Here is a 19,826-nt window from a genome sequence, read left to right on the forward strand (position 1 = left end):
CAGCAGGTTTCAGAAGGGACTCACAGCTCCTTTTCCTTATTTCCACGTCTGCTCAGGCCTCCTGCATCTGTAAACTCAGTGGTGTGACTTTCCATCCTTTCTCCTTCATGCTCCTCATTCAGTTATTACAAATCCTGAAGTTCATCCTCAGCCTCTTCACTCATAGCCTTTCTGCTTCCTCCACTATTTTGAGCCATTTCTTTCTGGCCATGCCTGAATGCTGTTTTCACGTTGGAGCCATGTTGTCTTTGTAAAATCACAGTCAACAAGTCCAATCACTGGCTTAGAACCCTGGAGTGGTGGCTCTTACTTCAGCTAGGCCTGGTCAGCTAACTTGATGTGGTCATCCCTCCCTCAGCAGCTCTTTTCCAAACTCTAGCTTCCTATGCCCTAGTCTTCTGGATCTTTGTCAGTCTCCTGGGTGGCACAACCCACTTTATGATGGCTGAGTTTTCTTGTTCAGTGAGGCAGTGAGCTAGACCTCATTTGTTACTCATGCCAATAGCCAACTCAGATCTTGGCACTTGAGAAAAATTTTTGGAATGAAAGTAAACCAGTTACATCTACATTGTGGTTTTCTTCAAAAGGCAGCCTTGTTATTTCCCTTAGGAACTCAAATCTAGTGAGTTCTTTTTCAGTTTACCAAAGCCTTTTTTTTTTTTTTTTTTGAGAGATTTTTGTTATAGGGCATGTGCACTCACTGGAGAGACAGAGAAAGACAGAAAGCAAGAAATTACCCCTCCCCCTCCAGAAGGAATGGCCATGCCACAATCCCTTCTTCTCCATTCTCTCAGGATTTCTCACTGGTATTTATTTTGCTGCACACAGAAAAAGACTTTTAAAAGGGCCAGCTAGGTGGCATAGTAGGTAAGGTGGATCCCACATGGCCAACTATGTGGTTCAAGTCTTGACCTGGTGACTCAAAGAACATGCATGCCTAAAATTCCAAGAGGAGAATAGAGGAGAAGTGATTTGGTGTGGTCATTCCTCATGGGGGATGGTTTCTTATTTTCTCTCTCTCACTGTCTGTCTCTCTCTGGTGAGCACACTTGCACTATAGCAAATCGAAAAACAAAAAGACACCTTAAATATTCTTATTTCATATACTTTAAAATGAATGTCCGTCACATTGTTGATCATGAAATTAAACTGATAGTTTTGGGCATGCACATACAAGTACCTGGTGTGAGTTTCAAGCCTCCTGATCCAGGACTCGAACCATAGTTGACCATGTGGGAGTCCAGTGACATAACTATTATGCCATCTGCTGGTGCCAGCCAAAGCCATTTTTTTTTTTTGGGGAGTTTGTTTTTTTTTTTTTTTTGCTATAGGGCACGTACGCTCACCAGAGAGAGAGAGACAGAGAGACAGAAAGTGAAAAATCACCCCCTGGGGGGATAGCCACACCGCATTCCCTTCTCCTCCATTCTCCTCTCAGGATCTTGGGCACGCACGCACATGCGCCCGGCGTGAGTTTAAGCCACCGGGCCCGGTACTCGAACCACAGTCGACTACATGGGAGTCCAGCGACATAGCCATTATGCTAACTGCTGGTCCCACCACTTTTGACTAAGGCTTGTTGCCTGCTCTAATAAAAGAGCACTATCCCTTTCCCTATCCATTCTTGCTGTCTTCTGTGATTGGATGGGGCACATTTTCTATCTCCCAGCGTCCATGATCTCTTGCTCTATGCCTCAGAGTTAGGCATTTAATTGTCTCCTTAACAAGAATATTATATACAGTGTGTTCTCAAGAATATTACTAGTGGTTTCGTCCCTCTTCTTCATCAGGCTGTCTGAGAAAGCTGACTGACTGACCTGAGCTCTAGCTTCCTAATCAGTGAAATGGGCATCATGATGTTTGCCTGCACTACTGCTCAGTGTGGTTGTGATTGTCAAGTCAGAAGATAGCCAGGAAAAACCTCCGTAGAGGATAGAGTGATATGTAAATATGAGGTGGTATTATTAGGAGGAAATTGATTATAAAGGTTCTCTCATTTCACTATGAGTCAATAACACAAAAGTTCTGACCCCTTAGATTGAAAGAGGAAATGTGGATGGTACAGAGCGAATGATCCTGGTACACCATCTTTCCCACCCCTGGGGAATCGCTGTCCATGATTCCTTCCTGTATTACTGTGATGAACAGTATGAGGTCATTGAAAGAGTTGACAAGGCTACTGGGGCCAACAAAGTCGTTTTGAGAGATAATGTTCTCAATCTGAGGACCCTTCGAATTTATCACAGACGCAGTAAGTATTTGTCACTGAAACACATTCATGGGTGTATGATGTATAGTCATACATCTGCACACTTACATCTGTATGCTCATGCTCACACATAGACCTATCCACATACATGTGCACACAAATTAAAATGACCTCAAATATTTAAATTATGTAACCATGTCTTAAAGAGGGTTAAGTGTCAAAGGCTAATCTGGCATCTGATAGACCACCTTGGCTTCAGAGTGAGCTTATTTCTATTCTTTTCCCAAAACATTTAACTTCTTCCTTTGCTTTTGCTTCATAACAATCCCTGACATATTTTCTGTATTCCTTCTTAGAATATAAGCTTCATGAGGGCAGTCAAAATGCCTGCCTTGTTTACTGCTCTATACCCAGTAACCAGAATAGTGCCTGTCAGGGTAGACATTTTAATTTTGAAGGAACACTCTTAGATATTGCTTGTTACACTTATTTTCTCAGAGATAATCTAAATTTTGATTTTCCCCTTAGCATTATGCATTAGCATTATGACATAAAGATTACTTTTTATAGTTTTGACATTTTATAGTTTATAATCCTTAACCAAAGACTATCAAATAATTCACCTCCTCTCCCATGACCTAGGTTTCTCACTGGTGTTTATTTTGCTGCACATAGAAAAAGATCTTTTAAAGGGGCCAGCTAGGTGGCATAGTAGATAAGGTGGCTGGATCCCACATGGCCAACTATGTGGTTCAAGTCTTGACTTAGTGGCTTGAAGAACATGCATGCCTAAAATTCCAAGAGGAGAATAGAGAAGTGATTTGGTGTGGTCATTCCTCATGAGGGATGGTTTGTTATTTTCTCTCTCTGTCTGTCTCTCTGGTGAGCACACTTGCACTATAGCAAACTGAAAAACAAATAGACCCCTTAAATATTCTTATTTCATATACTTTAAAGCAAATGTCTGTCACATTATTGATCATGAAATTAAACTGATAGAATTTTAAGTACCAGTGCATTGGTTGAGAGAGCAAATAATGGACAGATTTATATAATCATCTCCATAATCCTTGCATGATTTGTAGAAGGAAAACAATAAAGGCCCATTCCCTATTATATAATAGCTATAGTACTGATATAATACATTTAGCTGTTATCATGTAAGCCCTAGTCTCTCCAATATTGTTTCCAAGTTGTTAACTCACTTATTATATGTTTGTTAATTTTTATAATGAATTGTTTTAAATTCTAATTTTAAGAATTTGAGATGGCAAGTAGGTAGGGTTAAAAGTTACACACTGGCCTAGCCACAGTAGCACAGCCATGGTGCCATCTGTGCAATGCTGGAAGCCATATGGAAGATTGGGATTTGGTTCCTGGGTTGACCTCTACACAGCTAGAGTATGTGCATAAGCAAGTGAACCTGGTTGGCCAGGAAGGCTCAGGAGAGGACTGCAGTTTAAGACCTTGTTGGGGGTGATTGTTTCTGTCTTCCACTCTTTCTCTCTTTGAAGAAAGAAATAATTTTTTTTTTTAATTTCATTCAGGCATTGCTGAATTTTCAAATGGCTGTAGCAACAACGTGAATGCCTGTGAGCAGATTTGCCTGCCTGTACCAGGAGGATTGTTCTCCTGTGCCTGTGCCACTGGATTTAAACTCAATCCTGATAATCGGACCTGTTCTTCATATAAGTCTTTCATTGTTGTTTCGATGATGTCTGTAGTCAGAGGCTATAGCTTGGAAATGTCAGATCATTCAGAAGCCATGGTGCCAGTGGCAGGCCAAGGTATGTCGATTCTAAAATAAGTAAGATTTGACTCCATCTAGTGCCAAGTACAAATCTTTGGTGCCATAAAAGCATTTTTTCATCTTTGGCTTTAGCACATATTGAAGCTTGTCTCCCTTTAAGTAAACTCAACATAGAATGGTTCTCAAACTTGAGTGTTCATCAGAAACACTTGAAGCCTATTAAACAGAGATCTTTCCTCCATCCACAGATTCTTCCATCTTAATAGTTTGGGGCAGGGGCAGAGAACTTCATTACAAACAAATTCCCAGGACATGCTGATATTGCTGGCCTGTGGACTCCATTGAGAACCACAGGTTTAGAACAGAATAGGATGTAGTGGGACTTTGCAGGAGTATTGCAGAGCTGGTGTTCAGGAGAAATATTTCTGACCATTTGTGGATATTTAGGGCAGAGGGCATTCTACTTACTATTTAATAAGGTACTAAAGAGGCCACAGATACAATTTCTTAATGTACATTTGATGAATTGAAGTGAAAGAGTTCATGCTATTAATCTGTCCTTACTACTTCTGCAGTGCTTCATGGTTGCATACAGTGCTTGTAAAAATGATAACTTGTCTCTTAGTGAACCAAGGTTTTTAGGTGCTCATGGCTACAAGAGGATCTAAACATTCAGTAGCAGCCAGAGCTATTTGTTATGGGGAATAATATACTATTTAGAAACCAAGGTCTGGGTTGTGCTGTGTTTATTGCAATGGGGAAACAAGAGTATTGTCTGGTAACAATGGGATGACCACAGCAAGGGACTGGACTGCAGGTTTGAGAGAAAGGACAGACATTTAAAAGTTCTTAGAACATCCCGTCTAGAACATTGTTTAATGATCTTTTCTTAAACATTCTAGGACGAAATGCACTGCATGTGGATGTTGATGTAGCCTCTGGCTTTATTTATTGGTGTGACTTTAGCAGCTCTGTGGCATCTCGTAATGCTATCCGTAGAATTAAACCAGATGGGTCTTCTTTTACAAACATAATTACATATGGAATTGGAGTAAACGGAGTCCGCGGTATTGCAGTGGACTGGCTGGCAGGTATGTAAGCTATGTAGCCGTTTTATTGAAGAGCCGTTTTGCATTTGTTTCTCTGTCATCTCATTTTGTTAGAGAGTTTAGCCTAGCTATAGGTGCAACAAATTTGTTTTTGTAGACATTTATTGAGATCATTTGAGATAAATAGAGTTGTGCATTTAGATTAACCTATGTCTATTAGATAAATGAAAGGTATTTTAGTTGACAGATTCATAATAGATTAATCATCTCATTTTATTGTATTATTAACATAATAGAAATTATAGACAAAAATGGCTAGAAGATAATAAATTATGTGGATTTGCTTTATCACACTTAGATTCACACCTGATTTCTTAATTTAAAGATGTCTAAGTTTTCAGAGAAAGGGATACTAAAATGTAATGTGAGCCATAAAATAATATTCATTTACTTTAAAGCTCCGAGCTCTTTTCATTGCCAAATTTTTAGTTGCTTCCTCTTGGTAACATATAAAATTCCTTTTTTTATATTAATTTAATTGTATTGATTCATACACTTCAGTGTGAATTACCATGCATTTTTAAATGATATGCTGGAAAATAAATGTATTATAATTTTGGGGATGTAATCTAATTCTATACAAAATAGATATAATATGTCCTTTCAAGCTTGGCATGTATATATCCACTAGAAATATTATTGTATATTATGAAAATCTAGGTACTATAGTAAGTTTATTGTATATAGCAAGTATAGTACTATGGTTAAATAAGACTTTGTTTGGGTTTCTAAATCTGAGTCTTGATTACAAATGTACTATTCTTAAGGATGGAGAGATAAAGCAGAGGTTAGGAAACTATGTAGCTTAGAGTCTGTTTTAGCTGGGACCAGCAGTTGGCATAATGGCTATGTCGCTGGACACCCATGTAGTGGACTATGGTTCAAGTCCTGGACCCGGTGGCTTAAACTCACGCCCAGTATATGTGTGTGCATGCCCAAGGTCCTGAGAGGAGGATGGAGGAGAAGGGATTGTGGTGTGGTCATCCCCCCCCCGCCAGGGGGTGATTTCTTGCTTTTCGTTTGTTTCTGTCTTTCTGGTGAGCACACGCACCCTATAGCAAAAACTTCTCAAAAAAAAAAAAAAAAAAGAGTCTGTTTTAGTTAATAAAGTTTTACTGGAACACAGCTATACTTATTCATTTGTGCATTATCTGTGACTGCTTTCATGTTACAATGGCCTTGTGAAAGAATGCATGCACTCTGAAAGACCTAAAATATTTGCTGTCTGGCTTTTACAGAAAAAGTTTGCCAACTCTTTATTAAAGGATTGGATATATATAAAACAAATAGAGATAGATAATGAAAAAATATATCAGTAACATACTTTATATTGAACTGATTTCTGTAGAGATATTTCAGTCAGATACAGAAACAAAATATGTGTAGCAGTATTGATAATTCACTAACAGACTATCTACTCTATGAAATCAGTAACTTAGGATACTTTCTTTCTTTCTTTCTCTCTTTTTTTTTTTTTGAGTGGTTTTTGCTATAAGGCGCATGCGCTTGCCAGACAGAGAGACAGAAAGTGAGAAATCACCCCCCAGGGGGGATGGCCATGCTGGAGCACACGCACCCTATAGCAAAAACTTCTCAAAAAAAAAAAAAAAAGAGTCTGTTTTAGTTAATAAAGTTTTACTGGAACACAGCTATACTTATTCATTTGTGCATTATCTGTGACTGCTTTCATGTTACAATGGCCTTGTGAAAGAATGCATGCACTCTGAAAGACCTAAAATATTTGCTGTCTGGCTTTTACAGAAAAAGTTTGCCAACTCTTTATTAAAGGATTGGATATATATAAAACAAATAGAGATAGATAATGAAAAAATATATCAGTAACATACTTTATATTGAACTGATTTCTGTAGAGATATTTCAGTCAGATACAGAAACAAAATATGTGTAGCAGTATTGATAATTCACTAACAGACTATCTACTCTATGAAATCAGTAACTTAGGATACTTTCTTTCTTTCTTTCTCTCTTTTTTTTTTTTTGAGTGGTTTTTGCTATAAGGCGCATGCGCTTGCCAGACAGAGAGACAGAAAGTGAGAAATCACCCCCCAGGGGGGATGGCCATGCTGCAATCCCTTCTCCTCCATTCTCCTCTCGGGATATTGGGCATGCACGCACATGCACCCAGCGTGAGTTTTAAGCCACCGGGTCCGGGACGCGAACCGCAGTTGACTACATGGGAGTCCAGCGACATAGCCATTACGCTAACTGCTGGTCCCACTTAGGATACTTTCTATTCATTATACTATCATTATAGCATTGCCTCTTTATTCTAGCTTTTATATTGTGTTATAATGCCCAAAGGGAATGAAGTGTTTTGTGACTTTTAGGAAGTCTATGGAGGGAAAACAACTACATTAGTTAGAAAGACTAGGAAAAGACCTCAAGTTAATCTTAAATAAAAAGAGCACTTGATAAGGTTGTTACCTGGGATGTTGCTGGCTCTCTCTCTTTCCTACTTATATCATGTTGAAGTAGAAGTTGTAATGTCGTATATTTAGTCTTTGAAGTAGGTGTTAAACATTTAGTGCTTCAAGTAGAAAAGAAAGGAGATTCTGGAAATAGATCTTTCAGCTCTGATGTTTGCTATGAATTCTAATCTGCTTTAGAAGCTGAAGATAGACACATTCTCTCTAAATTTGAAGAAAGAATCAACTTAGTTCCTCAAAACAAATATTTTTCTAAGTGTAAACTGAGATTTATTAAGCCAAATATACAGACCCAAACCAAAATTTTGTGCTCAATTTGAAAATGTGACCCTTTTGTCTGCTTGGTTTTCCATCAGTATGCTCTCTCATTTTCCTGTAGGAAATCTTTATTTCACCAATGCCTTTGCATCTGAAACTCTGATAGAAGTTCTGCGGATCAATACCACTTACCGCCGTGTTCTCCTTAAAGCCACAGTCGATATGCCTCGGCATATTGTTGTAGACCCCAGGAACAGATACCTCTTCTGGGCTGACTATGGGCAAAAACCAAAGATTGAACGATCGTTTCTTGACTGTACCAATCGAACTGTGCTTGTATCAGAGGGCATCGTCACACCACGGGGCTTGGCAGTGGACCATAGCAATGACTACATTTATTGGGTCGATGATTCTTTAGATATAATTGCAAGGATCCGTTTTGATGGAGAGGGATCTCAAGTGATTCGTTATGGCAGTCGTTACCCAACTCCTTATGGCATCACTGTTTTTGGAAATTCTATTATATGGGTAGATAGGAATTTAAAAAAAATCTTCAAAGCTAGCAAGGAACCAGGAAACACAGAGCCACCAACAGTGGTAAGAGACAATCTCAATTGGCTAAGAGATGTGACCATCTTTGACGAGCAGGTCCAGCCTCGATCACCAACAGAGGTGAACAACAACCCTTGTTTGGAAAATAATGGTGGATGCTCCCATCTCTGTTTTGCTCTGCCTGAATTGCACACCCCAAAATGTGGCTGTGCCTATGGAACCCTGGAAAGTGATGGCAAGAGCTGTGCCATTTCAACAGAAAATTTCCTTATCTTTGCCTTGGATAATTCCTTGAGAAGTTTACACTTGGACCCTACAGACCATAGTCTGCCTTTCCAAGCAATAACTGTGGAAAGAACTGCCATTGCTGTGGTCTATGACAACATAAATAATAGAATCTACTTCACACAAAATTTAGACTCTGAACATGGTCAGATTTCCTATGTCAGCCTGAATTCAGAGATCCATTCTCCAACTGTCATTGTTTCAGGTAAGTGTACTCCAGGTACAGTTTACCTTGGGAGTAGCTACATGGGGTCAACACATGTGGATGACTGAGTGTCTCTAGTACACCTTGAGACTCTAACACCTTTGCATGTGTGTCCAGATATAGGGACTGCTGATGGCATTGCCTTTGACTGGATCAATAGGAGAATTTATTACAGTGACTACAACAACCAGACAATTAATTCCATGGCTGAAGATGGTTCTATGCGCACTGTGATAGCCCGCGTCTCAAAGCCAAGAGCAATTGTGTTAGACCCCTGCCGCGGGTATGCCAAGGGTTTCTTTATTATTTCTGTCTGCTTGTTATTGGAAGGAGTGGGGCCTGAAGTTATTTTATGTTCATAATATCAACATTTTAAGAGCTTTTAACACTATGGCCATAGATTCAAGGATGAAAGAGTATCAGGTGATTTTACCTGGGAGGGGGCAGGGTATAACTCCATTTGATGATAAAGATTGTCAGTGTACTGGGAAGTCAACGATCTGACTCAGTGTATCTCTTTTAAGCAAATTCTGGAGGTAGAAATGGAGCAGGGTTCCCCTCCCCCCATTTTGACGACAGTTGGCAATTAAAGAATGCTACCATTTGTTTTTAAGTAAAAAGGACTATGAATTAACTATGACTCCTTTTGGATAACTAGGTTCCTGTACTGGACAGACTGGGGAACTAATGCCAAAATCGAGAGAGCCACACTGGGAGGAAATTTCCGGATGCCTATTGTGAACAGCAGTCTGGTCTGGCCCAGTGGGCTTGTTCTGGACCATGAGGATGACCTTCTGTACTGGGCGGATGCTAGTCTGTACGTGTCTTTGGTTAGCATTTGGTTATTCATAAGAAGAGTTCTTTTTCCACTTCTAAAGAAGAGGGATTTGTGCAACCTGATGAAACATAATATGTCAGATAGAAGTTGCTAAATGTTGAATCATAGTTTTAGGAACTGTATTGTATTCTATCTTGGTGAACATACATGTAAAAATGAATTTATGTCATGAGATTGAGTAATTTTAAACTAAACAACATCTAAAGATCCATGCTATATACATCTATAATTTTAGCTATATTTATAAATTACTCAGTTTATAATCTACAGGCCCCAGGTAACTTCATAAAATAAGAACTCTTAAATGGATCCTGATATTAAAGTTTTCTTTAGGGAGGGACTTCAGCATTCAGTGTCTTATTAAAAATACCTTTCTTTAGTCTTTGACTTTTGGCTATCTTCTCAGATTATTTCTTCTTTGGTAAACTTCTCAGCAAATTTCATGTTTCTTTATAAACTTTTGTCAGCTTTAATTTTGTGTGTAACTTCTCCAAGTAATCCCCAAATGTCTCACTTTCTGGTCATCCCAATGGAATAGCTGAAGAGATGAAACTATTTTGCTTATTATGGCTTATGTCTTTATGTCAGGGATCTTAACTTTTCTTATTTCCTCATGATTTTGGTCTTGTGACATCAGACACCGAATATCCTAATCTTTTCTTCATTTTCTCATGTAAATGAAAGCAATAATGTTTTGTGACTAAATTTGAATTATTCAAGGTAAGCACCTCAAAGTATTCAGTATAGGTAAGAGAATAAGAAGGAAAGGTAGTAACATTTTATTGCGAGTCTGCCATGTATGGGTTCAAAACACTGAGTAAACCATTTCATAATGTTCTCCTATTTCTATTTTCAGCCTACTTCTTTTGCAGAATTACTTGTAGGTTGTATTAATATTTGGTAAATGATTTATATAGGTCATTATTTGATAAGTAACCAAGACCTCCCATTACCTGAAGAAACATTCTAGTTGCCATATGTTCCCCATCAGAACAAAGTTGGGACTTGTGTGAAGGAATGGTTAGACCCAGGCATTGGGCTACCAGTTGAAAAACTTATTCTTTCTGGATTTCAGCATATATTTGTTGGTTTATTTGTACTTCATTTTAGGCAGAAGATTGAACGCAGCAGTCTAACAGGCACAAATCGTGAAATCATTGTCAGCGCAGTCTTTCATATTTTTGGCTTGACTCTCTATGACCAGTATATCTACTGGACAGACTTTTACACCAAGAAAGTTTACCGAGCTAACAAATATGATGGGTCAGGTCAGATTGCAATGACCACAAGTATGCCTGTCCAGCCAAAGGGCATCTCCACTGTTGTGAAGAACCAGCAACAGCAGTGTAGCAATCCTTGTGATCAATTTAATGGGGGCTGCAGCCATATCTGTGTACCAGGTAAGACCTTGCCCATGAAGATAAAACTGGTAAGGGGGATGGGAGGAGTACTTAGGTCTAAAAGGTAAAATAAATAAATACATAAATAAATATCCAAATTCTCCTTGATTATCAGGTAATTTATAAAATCGATTTGAGAGGAAGATTTTCATAGTTTTTTTTTTCCCCTCTATTCTATATGAAGTCCTGTTATGAAAGTATTTTAAGTTTATCCAGCTTTATGGAGGTAGAAAGCAAGATAAGGACTTTGGCTGCCCTACTTCATGACCTGAATAGGATTCCACTAATTAGCTTACCTTCCTTATAAAATAACTTAATTTTCCTGTTTAGGAGGAATTGTTTGTAGTTAGAAATATTCTGGTGACATTTCAGAGTGTGATATTATGAGTTTCATGGTGATAACAAATTTATAGAATGATGTGCCTTTTGATTACTGCAGCTTTACAAATTTTGCCGAGAAAAGAAGTATCAGTGATATTAAACATCATAGGTAGTTGTTTAAAGATTAAGGTGAATCAAGACATTTATTAGAGTTTCCACGGCTTATCCATAGGGCGCTCAGTGTAGAAGCTGTTGCAAGTGCTGTTGCTGTTTTGGAGGGGGCAATATGAGTGGCTGTTACAACAATCTTTTTTTTTCTTTTTCTTCAGGTCCAAATGGTGTTGAGTGCCAGTGTCCCCATGAAGGTCATTGGTATCTGGCCAACAACAATAAGTACTGCATTGTGGACAATGGTCAACGGTGTAACGCATCCTTTTTCACTTGCCTCAATGGGAAATGCATCTCGAAGGAGTGGAAATGTGATAATGACGATGACTGTGGTGATGGCAGCGATGAGCTGGAAAATGTCTGTGGTGAGTTGGACTCTTAGGACAAATGTCTTTATCCCCAGTGTTTGGTACAGAATTCTGCTATGTGTAATGGGTTTGAGATGTCTGACATCCTATTAGAGTTGAAAACATTTACTCTGATACTCCAGACCACATTTCAGTATCAGTTACTGTAGTGGTTAAGAGCAAAAGCTTCAAAGCCTGGCTATGCCAGGATTGTTAACTGAATAGCTCTGGGCAAGTTACTTAACCTTCCTGAGCCTCTGACATCTCATCTGTAAAATGGGGCTTTAGCTAGGGTTCTTGTGAAGAGTAACAATACATAGAAACACCTAGTCTGGGGTGTGGTGCGTGGGACTAAGGGTTCCGATAGGAGATTGTTGTTTTATTAGTTTTTATAGTAGAAACGTCATTAATTCAAATATTTTACTGAAATCACTACTTTCTATCTGAATGAAGTGAATAAAACACAGTATACTTTTTCAGAGCATTCTGAGGTTAGTTACATTTTTTCTAGTGGGTTGTAGAGAGGCTAGGAAATGAACCGCATTTGTATGCTTTTCTGTGACTGGGATCAATTTTCAAATTGATATTATAGGAAAATGGAGTGACTTTAGTTTTTCCTTAGATATTTCATTTGTTGGAAGAAGTGTAAAACATACTGTGCTTAATTTAACTAATTTAAAGTTATCTCACTTTGCATGCAGTCCGATTTGCAGCCCTTTTTGCCTTGGAAGGTAAACTCAAAGTGTCCATTCTATTTAATTTTATCTTTTTTGAAATTAGGATGATGCTTTAATCAACATGTTTAAAAATGTTTTTTCCTCTTAGCATTCCACACCTGCCAGCCGACAGCCTTCACCTGTGCCAATGGGCGATGTGTCCAGTACCGTTATCGCTGTGATTACTATGACGACTGCGGTGACAACAGTGATGAGGAAGGGTGCCTGTTTGCTGAGTGCAATGCCACCACGGAATTCACTTGCAATAATAGAAGGTGCATACCTCTTGAGTTTGTCTGCAATGGAGTCAACAACTGCCATGATAATGAAACTTCAGATGAGAAAAATTGCCGTAAGTTAATCTTAAGTACTTAATGTTGTTGGGTCTTGAAATCTTAGGTTTTTATATAAAAATGAAGTATTCCATTTAAAAAAAATTGCTATAGGGTGCATGTGCTCGCCAGCAATGAGAGAGAGAGAGGGAGAGAGAGAGAGGAAGAGAGAGAAAGTGATAAAGCACCATGAGCACTCTGCAGACCCTTCTCCTCCATTCTCATCTTGAGATTTTTTTTTTTTTTTTTTTTCTATAGGGCATGTGCGCTCGCCAGACAGACAGAGACAGAGAGACAGAAAGCAGGAAATCACCCCTCATGGGGGATGGCCACCGGGTCCAGGACTCGAACTGCGGTCGACTACGTGGGAGTCCAGCGACATAGCCATTATGCTAACTGCTGGTCCCCTCATCTTGAGATTTTGAGTATGCATATACACATGTCTGGTGTGTTTTTCAAGCCACTGAGTCCGAGACTTGAACTATGGAGTCGGCTATGTGGGATCCAGCTGCCCTAACTGCCATCCTACCTGGCTGGCTCCCAAAATACAGTATTCATTTCAAACATAAATTCTCTTTTAATATATTCTACTAAATGGTTTTAAAACAACTTTACCTAATATTTGAATTATAAACTTAAATTGATGGATCTGTACAACCACTGGATATTTTAACTTTGAATATTTTGTCTTTGGTTTATATATCTGCTAGATTAAAAATTAATTTGATAAAATTTTTTGATTGTTTTAAAGTGTTATAAGTAATTACTGACAAATGATTATATAAGTACATTGTGGCTAATGTTTGTTTTGCAAAAAGCTATCTGGTACCACGTGAACTAAAATATTTTTTCCCTATAATTTTTCTGGTAAGTTGCTTTTTAGTTCATTGATTTTTCCAAACTTTGTGTTTTAGCATCTTAGGAAAACAAAGGAGAAGAGAGTTAAGTTCAAGTAAGATATTTTCAGTTTGGATATATCCACGTTTTGCTGCTTTTGTAGGTGGAGTAATGCAACATCTGCTGTTTTTATTTATTTGCTTTTTGCTGTAGGATATGTAAGTGAGACAGAGAGAGAGAGAGAGAGAGAGAGAGAGAGAGAGAGAGAGAGAGAGAGAGAAAATGGGTAATCACTCCCCAGGGGGGATGGCCTTGCCATGAACCCTTCTCCTTCATTCTGTCATTGAGATTTTGGGCACACGTGCACATGCGCTGAGAGGATTTTTTTTAAGCTGTTGGGTTCAGGACTTGAACTGCACAGTTGGCTGCCTTAACCTCTCCACTACCTGCTGGTCTTGGGTCTGCTCTTTATAAAAAGTTTTATCATGGAAAATTTCAAACATACGTCAAAGGAGAAAGAGTAGTACAATGTGCCCGTCAACAAGCTCCAATATTTATCAACACATGCAAATCTTGTTTCATCTCTCTCTTCCAACATGTTCTAGGACAATATTTTAAAACAACTCCTAGGCGTGGATTTCACAGAAAGACTTTCTTTTTTTTTTTTTTTTTTTAAGTTTATTTCAAAAGGAGGAGAGAGAGAGAGAGCGAGAGAGAGAGAGAGCGAGAGAGAGAGAGAGCGAGAGAGAGAGAGAGCGAGAGAGAGAGAGAGCGAGAGAGAGAGAGAGCGAGAGAGAGAGAGAGCGAGAGAGAGAGAGAGCGAGAGAGAGAGAGAGCGAGAGAGAGAGAGAGCGAGAGAGAGAGAGAGCGAGAGAGAGAGAGAGCGAGAGAGAGAGAGAGCGAGAGAGAGAGAGAGCGAGAGAGAGAGAGAGCGAGAGAGAGAGAGAGCGAGAGAGAGAGAGAGCGAGAGAGAGAGAGAGCGAGAGAGAGAGAGAGCGAGAGAGAGAGAGAGCGAGAGAGAGAGAGAGCGAGAGAGAGAGAGAGCGAGAGAGAGAGAGAGCGAGAGAGAGAGAGAGCGAGAGAGAGAGAGAGCGAGAGAGAGAGAGAGCGAGAGAGAGAGAGAGCGAGAGAGAGAGAGAGCGAGAGAGAGAGAGAGCGAGAGAGAGAGAGAGCGAGAGAGAGAGAGAGCGAGAGAGAGAGAGAGCGAGAGAGAGAGAGAGCGAGAGAGAGAGAGAGCGAGAGAGAGAGAGAGCGAGAGAGAGAGAGAGCGAGAGAGAGAGAGAGCGAGAGAGAGAGAGAGCGAGAGAGAGAGAGAGCGAGAGAGAGAGAGAGCGAGAGAGAGAGAGAGCGAGAGAGAGAGAGAGCGAGAGAGAGAGAGAGCGAGAGAGAGAGAGAGCGAGAGAGAGAGAGAGCGAGAGAGAGAGAGAGCGAGAGAGAGAGAGAGCGAGAGAGAGAGAGAGCGAGAGAGAGAGAGAGCGAGAGAGAGAGAGAGCGAGAGAGAGAGAGAGCGAGAGAGAGAGAGAGCGAGAGAGAGAGAGAGCGAGAGAGAGAGAGAGCGAGAGAGAGAGAGAGCGAGAGAGAGAGAGAGCGAGAGAGAGAGAGAGCGAGAGAGAGAGAGAGCGAGAGAGAGAGAGAGCGAGAGAGAGAGAGAGCGAGAGAGAGAGAGAGCGAGAGAGAGAGAGAGGGAGAGAGAGACAGAGCAGCACTCCAACAGAGTCCTCGTGCTGCAACCTACTCCCGGCCCCAGCTGGTCTGAGGTCATGTGCACACATGTGCCTGGTGTACTCAGGAAGGTCTTTAGATGTGAACCTGGAACCCATTTTTACTGCACCTCTATCTGGCCCACTGATAAAACATTCTGAAAGACAATTAACATGCCATTTTAATGCCTGGTGAATCAATAATACTTACTGAAAATATCATCAAGTACCCAATTCATGTTCAGATTTTGTTACTTATCCACAAAATGTCTTTTTGTTTTTAATCTATTCAAATTAGGGTTGAGACAAGGTCAACAAATTTATCTTGATTTTTTGTTTGTTTGTTTGCTTTTTTAGAGACATTTTTGCTATAGGGTGTGTGTGCTTGCCAGAGAGACAGTGAGACAGAAAGCAAGAAATCACCCCTCTGATTTTAATAACTCTTTAATCACTTTCATACCACAATAGTTTCCACCTTGTTATTCCATGAACAAATTACCTAATTTGTTACCTAATTAGGTAATTTGTTCATGGAATATCCCATGTTCTATATTTGTGTTATTTTTTACAATTATTTTTAAAATGTATACTTTTACCGTACATTACTACATCTTGCAAAATAAATTTGCCCAACATGAACACACTTCCCACCAGTCCAGGTGAAGATATCATATGTGTTATCATCAACCATCCTCCATGTCGGTGTCCCTGAAAAGTCTTGCCTCTCTATTTCTCTCCTTAATTCCTTTCCTCTTACTCTCCCCCATCTCCTACCCTCTTCCCACATTGTCTCCAGTGTCCATAACCATTTTCCATGCCTTCTGTATTTGATTAATTGATCTAGTTGGCTATTCGACTAATTGATCCATTTTGGTTTTTATTAATCCCACTGATTTCTAGTCAACTGAAGTTTTGATTTAGAGATTTGATTATAATAGGTTCAATTCTTTGGTTACAAATACCAATAAATGGAGCTGTGTATTTCCTGTTGTATGACATCACGGGGCACATAATCCTTAGTTGTCCAACTTATTATTTATTTATTTATTTATTTATTTATTTATTTTTTAGAGAAGTTTTTGCTATAAGGTGTGTGCGCTTGCCAGAAAGACGAAAAGAGACAGAGAGATAGAAAATGAGAAATCACGCCCCAGGGGGCATGGCCATGCCACAATCCCTTCTCCTCCATTCTCCTCTTGGGACCTTGGACATGCATGCACATGCGCCCACTGTGAGTTTAAGCCACTGGGTCCGGGACTTGAACTGCGGTCAACTACATGGAAGTCCAGCAACATAGCCATTATGCCAACAGCTGGCCCCTATTTATTTTTTTAATTAAAAAAAAAACCCAAAAACTGCCAGGGTGCATGTGCACTTGCCAGAGAGAGAAAGGAGAGGAAGAAAGCACCCCTAATGGGCCATGGTCACCCTGTAATCCCTTCTCTCCCATGTTTACATCCTGTTACGATTTTGGGCATGTATGTACATGTGCCCAGTGTGTTTTTGTTACCTCGTTTGTTACTTTTTCCAAATTTCAAGAGTCACTTTTCTTTTCTCACTTTTTATTGTTTTTATTTGTACAAAATAGTATACCAAGTTAAAACTCTACAAAAGAGACATTTATAGAAATAGTTCTCTTTTTTTCTTTTTGTAATTTCTTAGTTCTGACTCTGGTGCAGTTGGTAGCATACCAGACTATGGAGCTGGAAGCCATGAACATGTGAGAGAGACAGAGTCAGAGAGAGAGAGAGAGAGAGAGAGATCTCTAATAGGCCCCATGCTGTAATCCACCCCTGGCTCAAGCCAGTCTTACATCATGGATAAGCGCTCCTGTTGTGTTCAGAGAGAAACCTGGATGCGAACCTAGGACCTTTCCATGTGAGTCAGCATTACAGAGTGTCATGTTACGGCTGCACCACTTATTCACTCCCATTTACCGAAGTCTCTAATCCTTGACCTTTTCATTCTTTTGCCTTCGATCTATCTAAAAGTGTGACAATTTTCTGTAGTTTATCTTTTCATTGTTATTATTTTTAGTATATGCTCTCTTTTTTGTTACACACACATAAAAATAGTCCCTTAATATCCTTATTCTTAAATAAAAAAATAGCCTGCTGTTTTATTTATTTATTTATTTTTTGGAGAGATTTTTGCTATAGGGCGCGTGTGCTCGCCAGACAGACAGAGAGAGACATAGAGACAGAAAGTGAGAAATCACCCCCCCAGAGGGGATGGTCATGCCGCAATCCCTTCTCCTCCATTCTCCTCTCAGGATCTTGGGCATGCACGGACACGCGCCCGGCGTGAGTTTTAAGCCACTGGGTCCGGGATGCGAACCGTGGTCGACTACGTGGGAGTTCAGTGACATAGCCATTATGCTAACTGCTGGTTCCCGAAAAATAGCCTGCTGTTTTGAATCTTTCCTTTGTGCTATTAATAATATATCCTAGGAAGGACCAGCAAATGGTGTAATGATTATGTTGTTGGACTCCAATATAGTCAACTGTGGATTGAATCCCAGACCCAGTGGCTAAAAACACACTGCACACAGATACATGTTTCTCTTTTTTTCTTTTTGTAATTTCTTAGTTCTGACTCTGGTGCAGTTGGTAGCATACCAGACTATGGAGCTGGAAGCCATGAACATGTGAGAGAGACAGAGTCAGAGAGAGAGAGAGAGAGAGAGAGATCTCTAATAGGCCCCATGCTGTAATCCACCCCTGGCTCAAGCCAGTCTTACATCATGGATAAGCGCTCCTGTTGTGTTCAGAGAGAAACCTGGATGCGAACCTAGGACCTTTCCATGTGAGTCAGCATTACAGAGTGTCATGTTACGGCTGCACCACTTATTCACTCCCATTTACCGAAGTCTCTAATCCTTGACCTTTTCATTCTTTTGCCTTCGATCTATCTAAAAGTGTGACAATTTTCTGTAGTTTATCTTTTCATTGTTATTATTTTTAGTATATGCTCTCTTTTTTGTTACACACACATAAAAATAGTCCCTTAATATCCTTATTCTTAAATAAAAAAATAGCCTGCTGTTTTATTTATTTATTTATTTTTTGGAGAGATTTTTGCTATAGGGCGCGTGTGCTCGCCAGACAGACAGAGAGAGACATAGAGACAGAAAGTGAGAAATCACCCCCCCAGAGGGGATGGTCATGCCGCAATCCCTTCTCCTCCATTCTCCTCTCAGGATCTTGGGCATGCACGGACACGCGCCCGGCGTGAGTTTTAAGCCACTGGGTCCGGGATGCGAACCGTGGTCGACTACGTGGGAGTTCAGTGACATAGCCATTATGCTAACTGCTGGTTCCCGAAAAATAGCCTGCTGTTTTGAATCTTTCCTTTGTGCTATTAATAATATATCCTAGGAAGGACCAGCAAATGGTGTAATGATTATGTTGTTGGACTCCAATATAGTCAACTGTGGATTGAATCCCAGACCCAGTGGCTAAAAACACACTGCACACAGATACATGTGTGCCCAAGATCCTGAGAGGAGATGAGGAGAAGGGATTGCAGTGTGGCCATCCCCCCTGGGGGTTATTTCTCACTTTGTCTCTCTGTCTCTCTGGTGAGTGCACACACCCTATCGCAAACATATCTCTAATAATAATATATCCTAGGGACCATCATTTCTTTATATATCAATATGTAGAGATATTTTTCATTTCTTTTTAGTTCCATTTCCTCATTATGAGAATATATCGTAGTTTATTTAACCAGGAGCCGGGACTCTTACTGATACCATTTAAAAATGAAAACATACACAATTACAAAACAATCTCTTCTCTCTACCTCTCCCCTTTGTGTCAGCTGGAAATAGTCTCTTTTTATTGTAGCAACTATAGGTAACATAAGTGTCATGGATCTTGCTTCACTGATAGCCTTGAAAATGCCCTCCTTTAGTGGTTTAGAGACTGCAATAGATTGGCTAACATGGATGTTGCTTCTGATACATATTTGGTGGATATGTTCCAAATATTTATCTGGTTGTCTTTTCTAAGCTGATCGCACGTGCCAGTCTGGATACACAAAATGTCAGAATACAAACATTTGCATTCCTCGTGTCTATTTATGTGATGGAGACAACGACTGTGGAGATATGAGTGATGAAAGCCCTACTTACTGCAGTGAGTAAGATAAAACTACTTCTCTTTCTGTGGTTCCTGAGATGCATGACCTTAACTAATAGACAGCTACATAGCCAGGATGTTGGAGCTAACTTCAGTTGTCATCTCAAATTGACCTTGTGAGTAGACGCAGTCGATAGTTGCTATAGGATGTGATTGGAAGATCATGAGAAGCCTCTTCTGTGTTGCCTGCCTACACGCCACATACCTCAA

The 19,826-nt window shown here is 39.8% G+C and overlaps 1 protein-coding gene across 1 annotated transcript in view; it reads left to right on the forward strand.

The window, feature by feature from the left end:
- LRP2 (LDL receptor related protein 2) overlaps nucleotides 1–19,826 on the forward strand; it is a 241,297-nt gene that overhangs the window by 146,729 nt on the left and 74,742 nt on the right. Inside the window, exons 36-45 of the mRNA XM_014589797.1 lie at nucleotides 2,038–2,251; nucleotides 3,757–3,996; nucleotides 4,862–5,050; nucleotides 7,895–8,815; nucleotides 8,933–9,098; nucleotides 9,474–9,632; nucleotides 10,764–11,053; nucleotides 11,704–11,907; nucleotides 12,715–12,957; nucleotides 19,488–19,613. Of these exons, the coding sequence (XP_014445283.1) occupies nucleotides 2,038–2,251; nucleotides 3,757–3,996; nucleotides 4,862–5,050; nucleotides 7,895–8,815; nucleotides 8,933–9,098; nucleotides 9,474–9,632; nucleotides 10,764–11,053; nucleotides 11,704–11,907; nucleotides 12,715–12,957; nucleotides 19,488–19,613 (2,752 nt within the window). The remainder of the gene's footprint in view (nucleotides 1–2,037; nucleotides 2,252–3,756; nucleotides 3,997–4,861; nucleotides 5,051–7,894; nucleotides 8,816–8,932; nucleotides 9,099–9,473; nucleotides 9,633–10,763; nucleotides 11,054–11,703; nucleotides 11,908–12,714; nucleotides 12,958–19,487; nucleotides 19,614–19,826) is intronic.

This window comes from Tupaia chinensis, unplaced genomic scaffold (assembly GCF_000334495.1).
Source record: "Tupaia chinensis unplaced genomic scaffold, TupChi_1.0 Scaffold000381_1, whole genome shotgun sequence".
Taxonomy (NCBI): domain Eukaryota; kingdom Metazoa; phylum Chordata; class Mammalia; order Scandentia; family Tupaiidae; genus Tupaia; species Tupaia belangeri.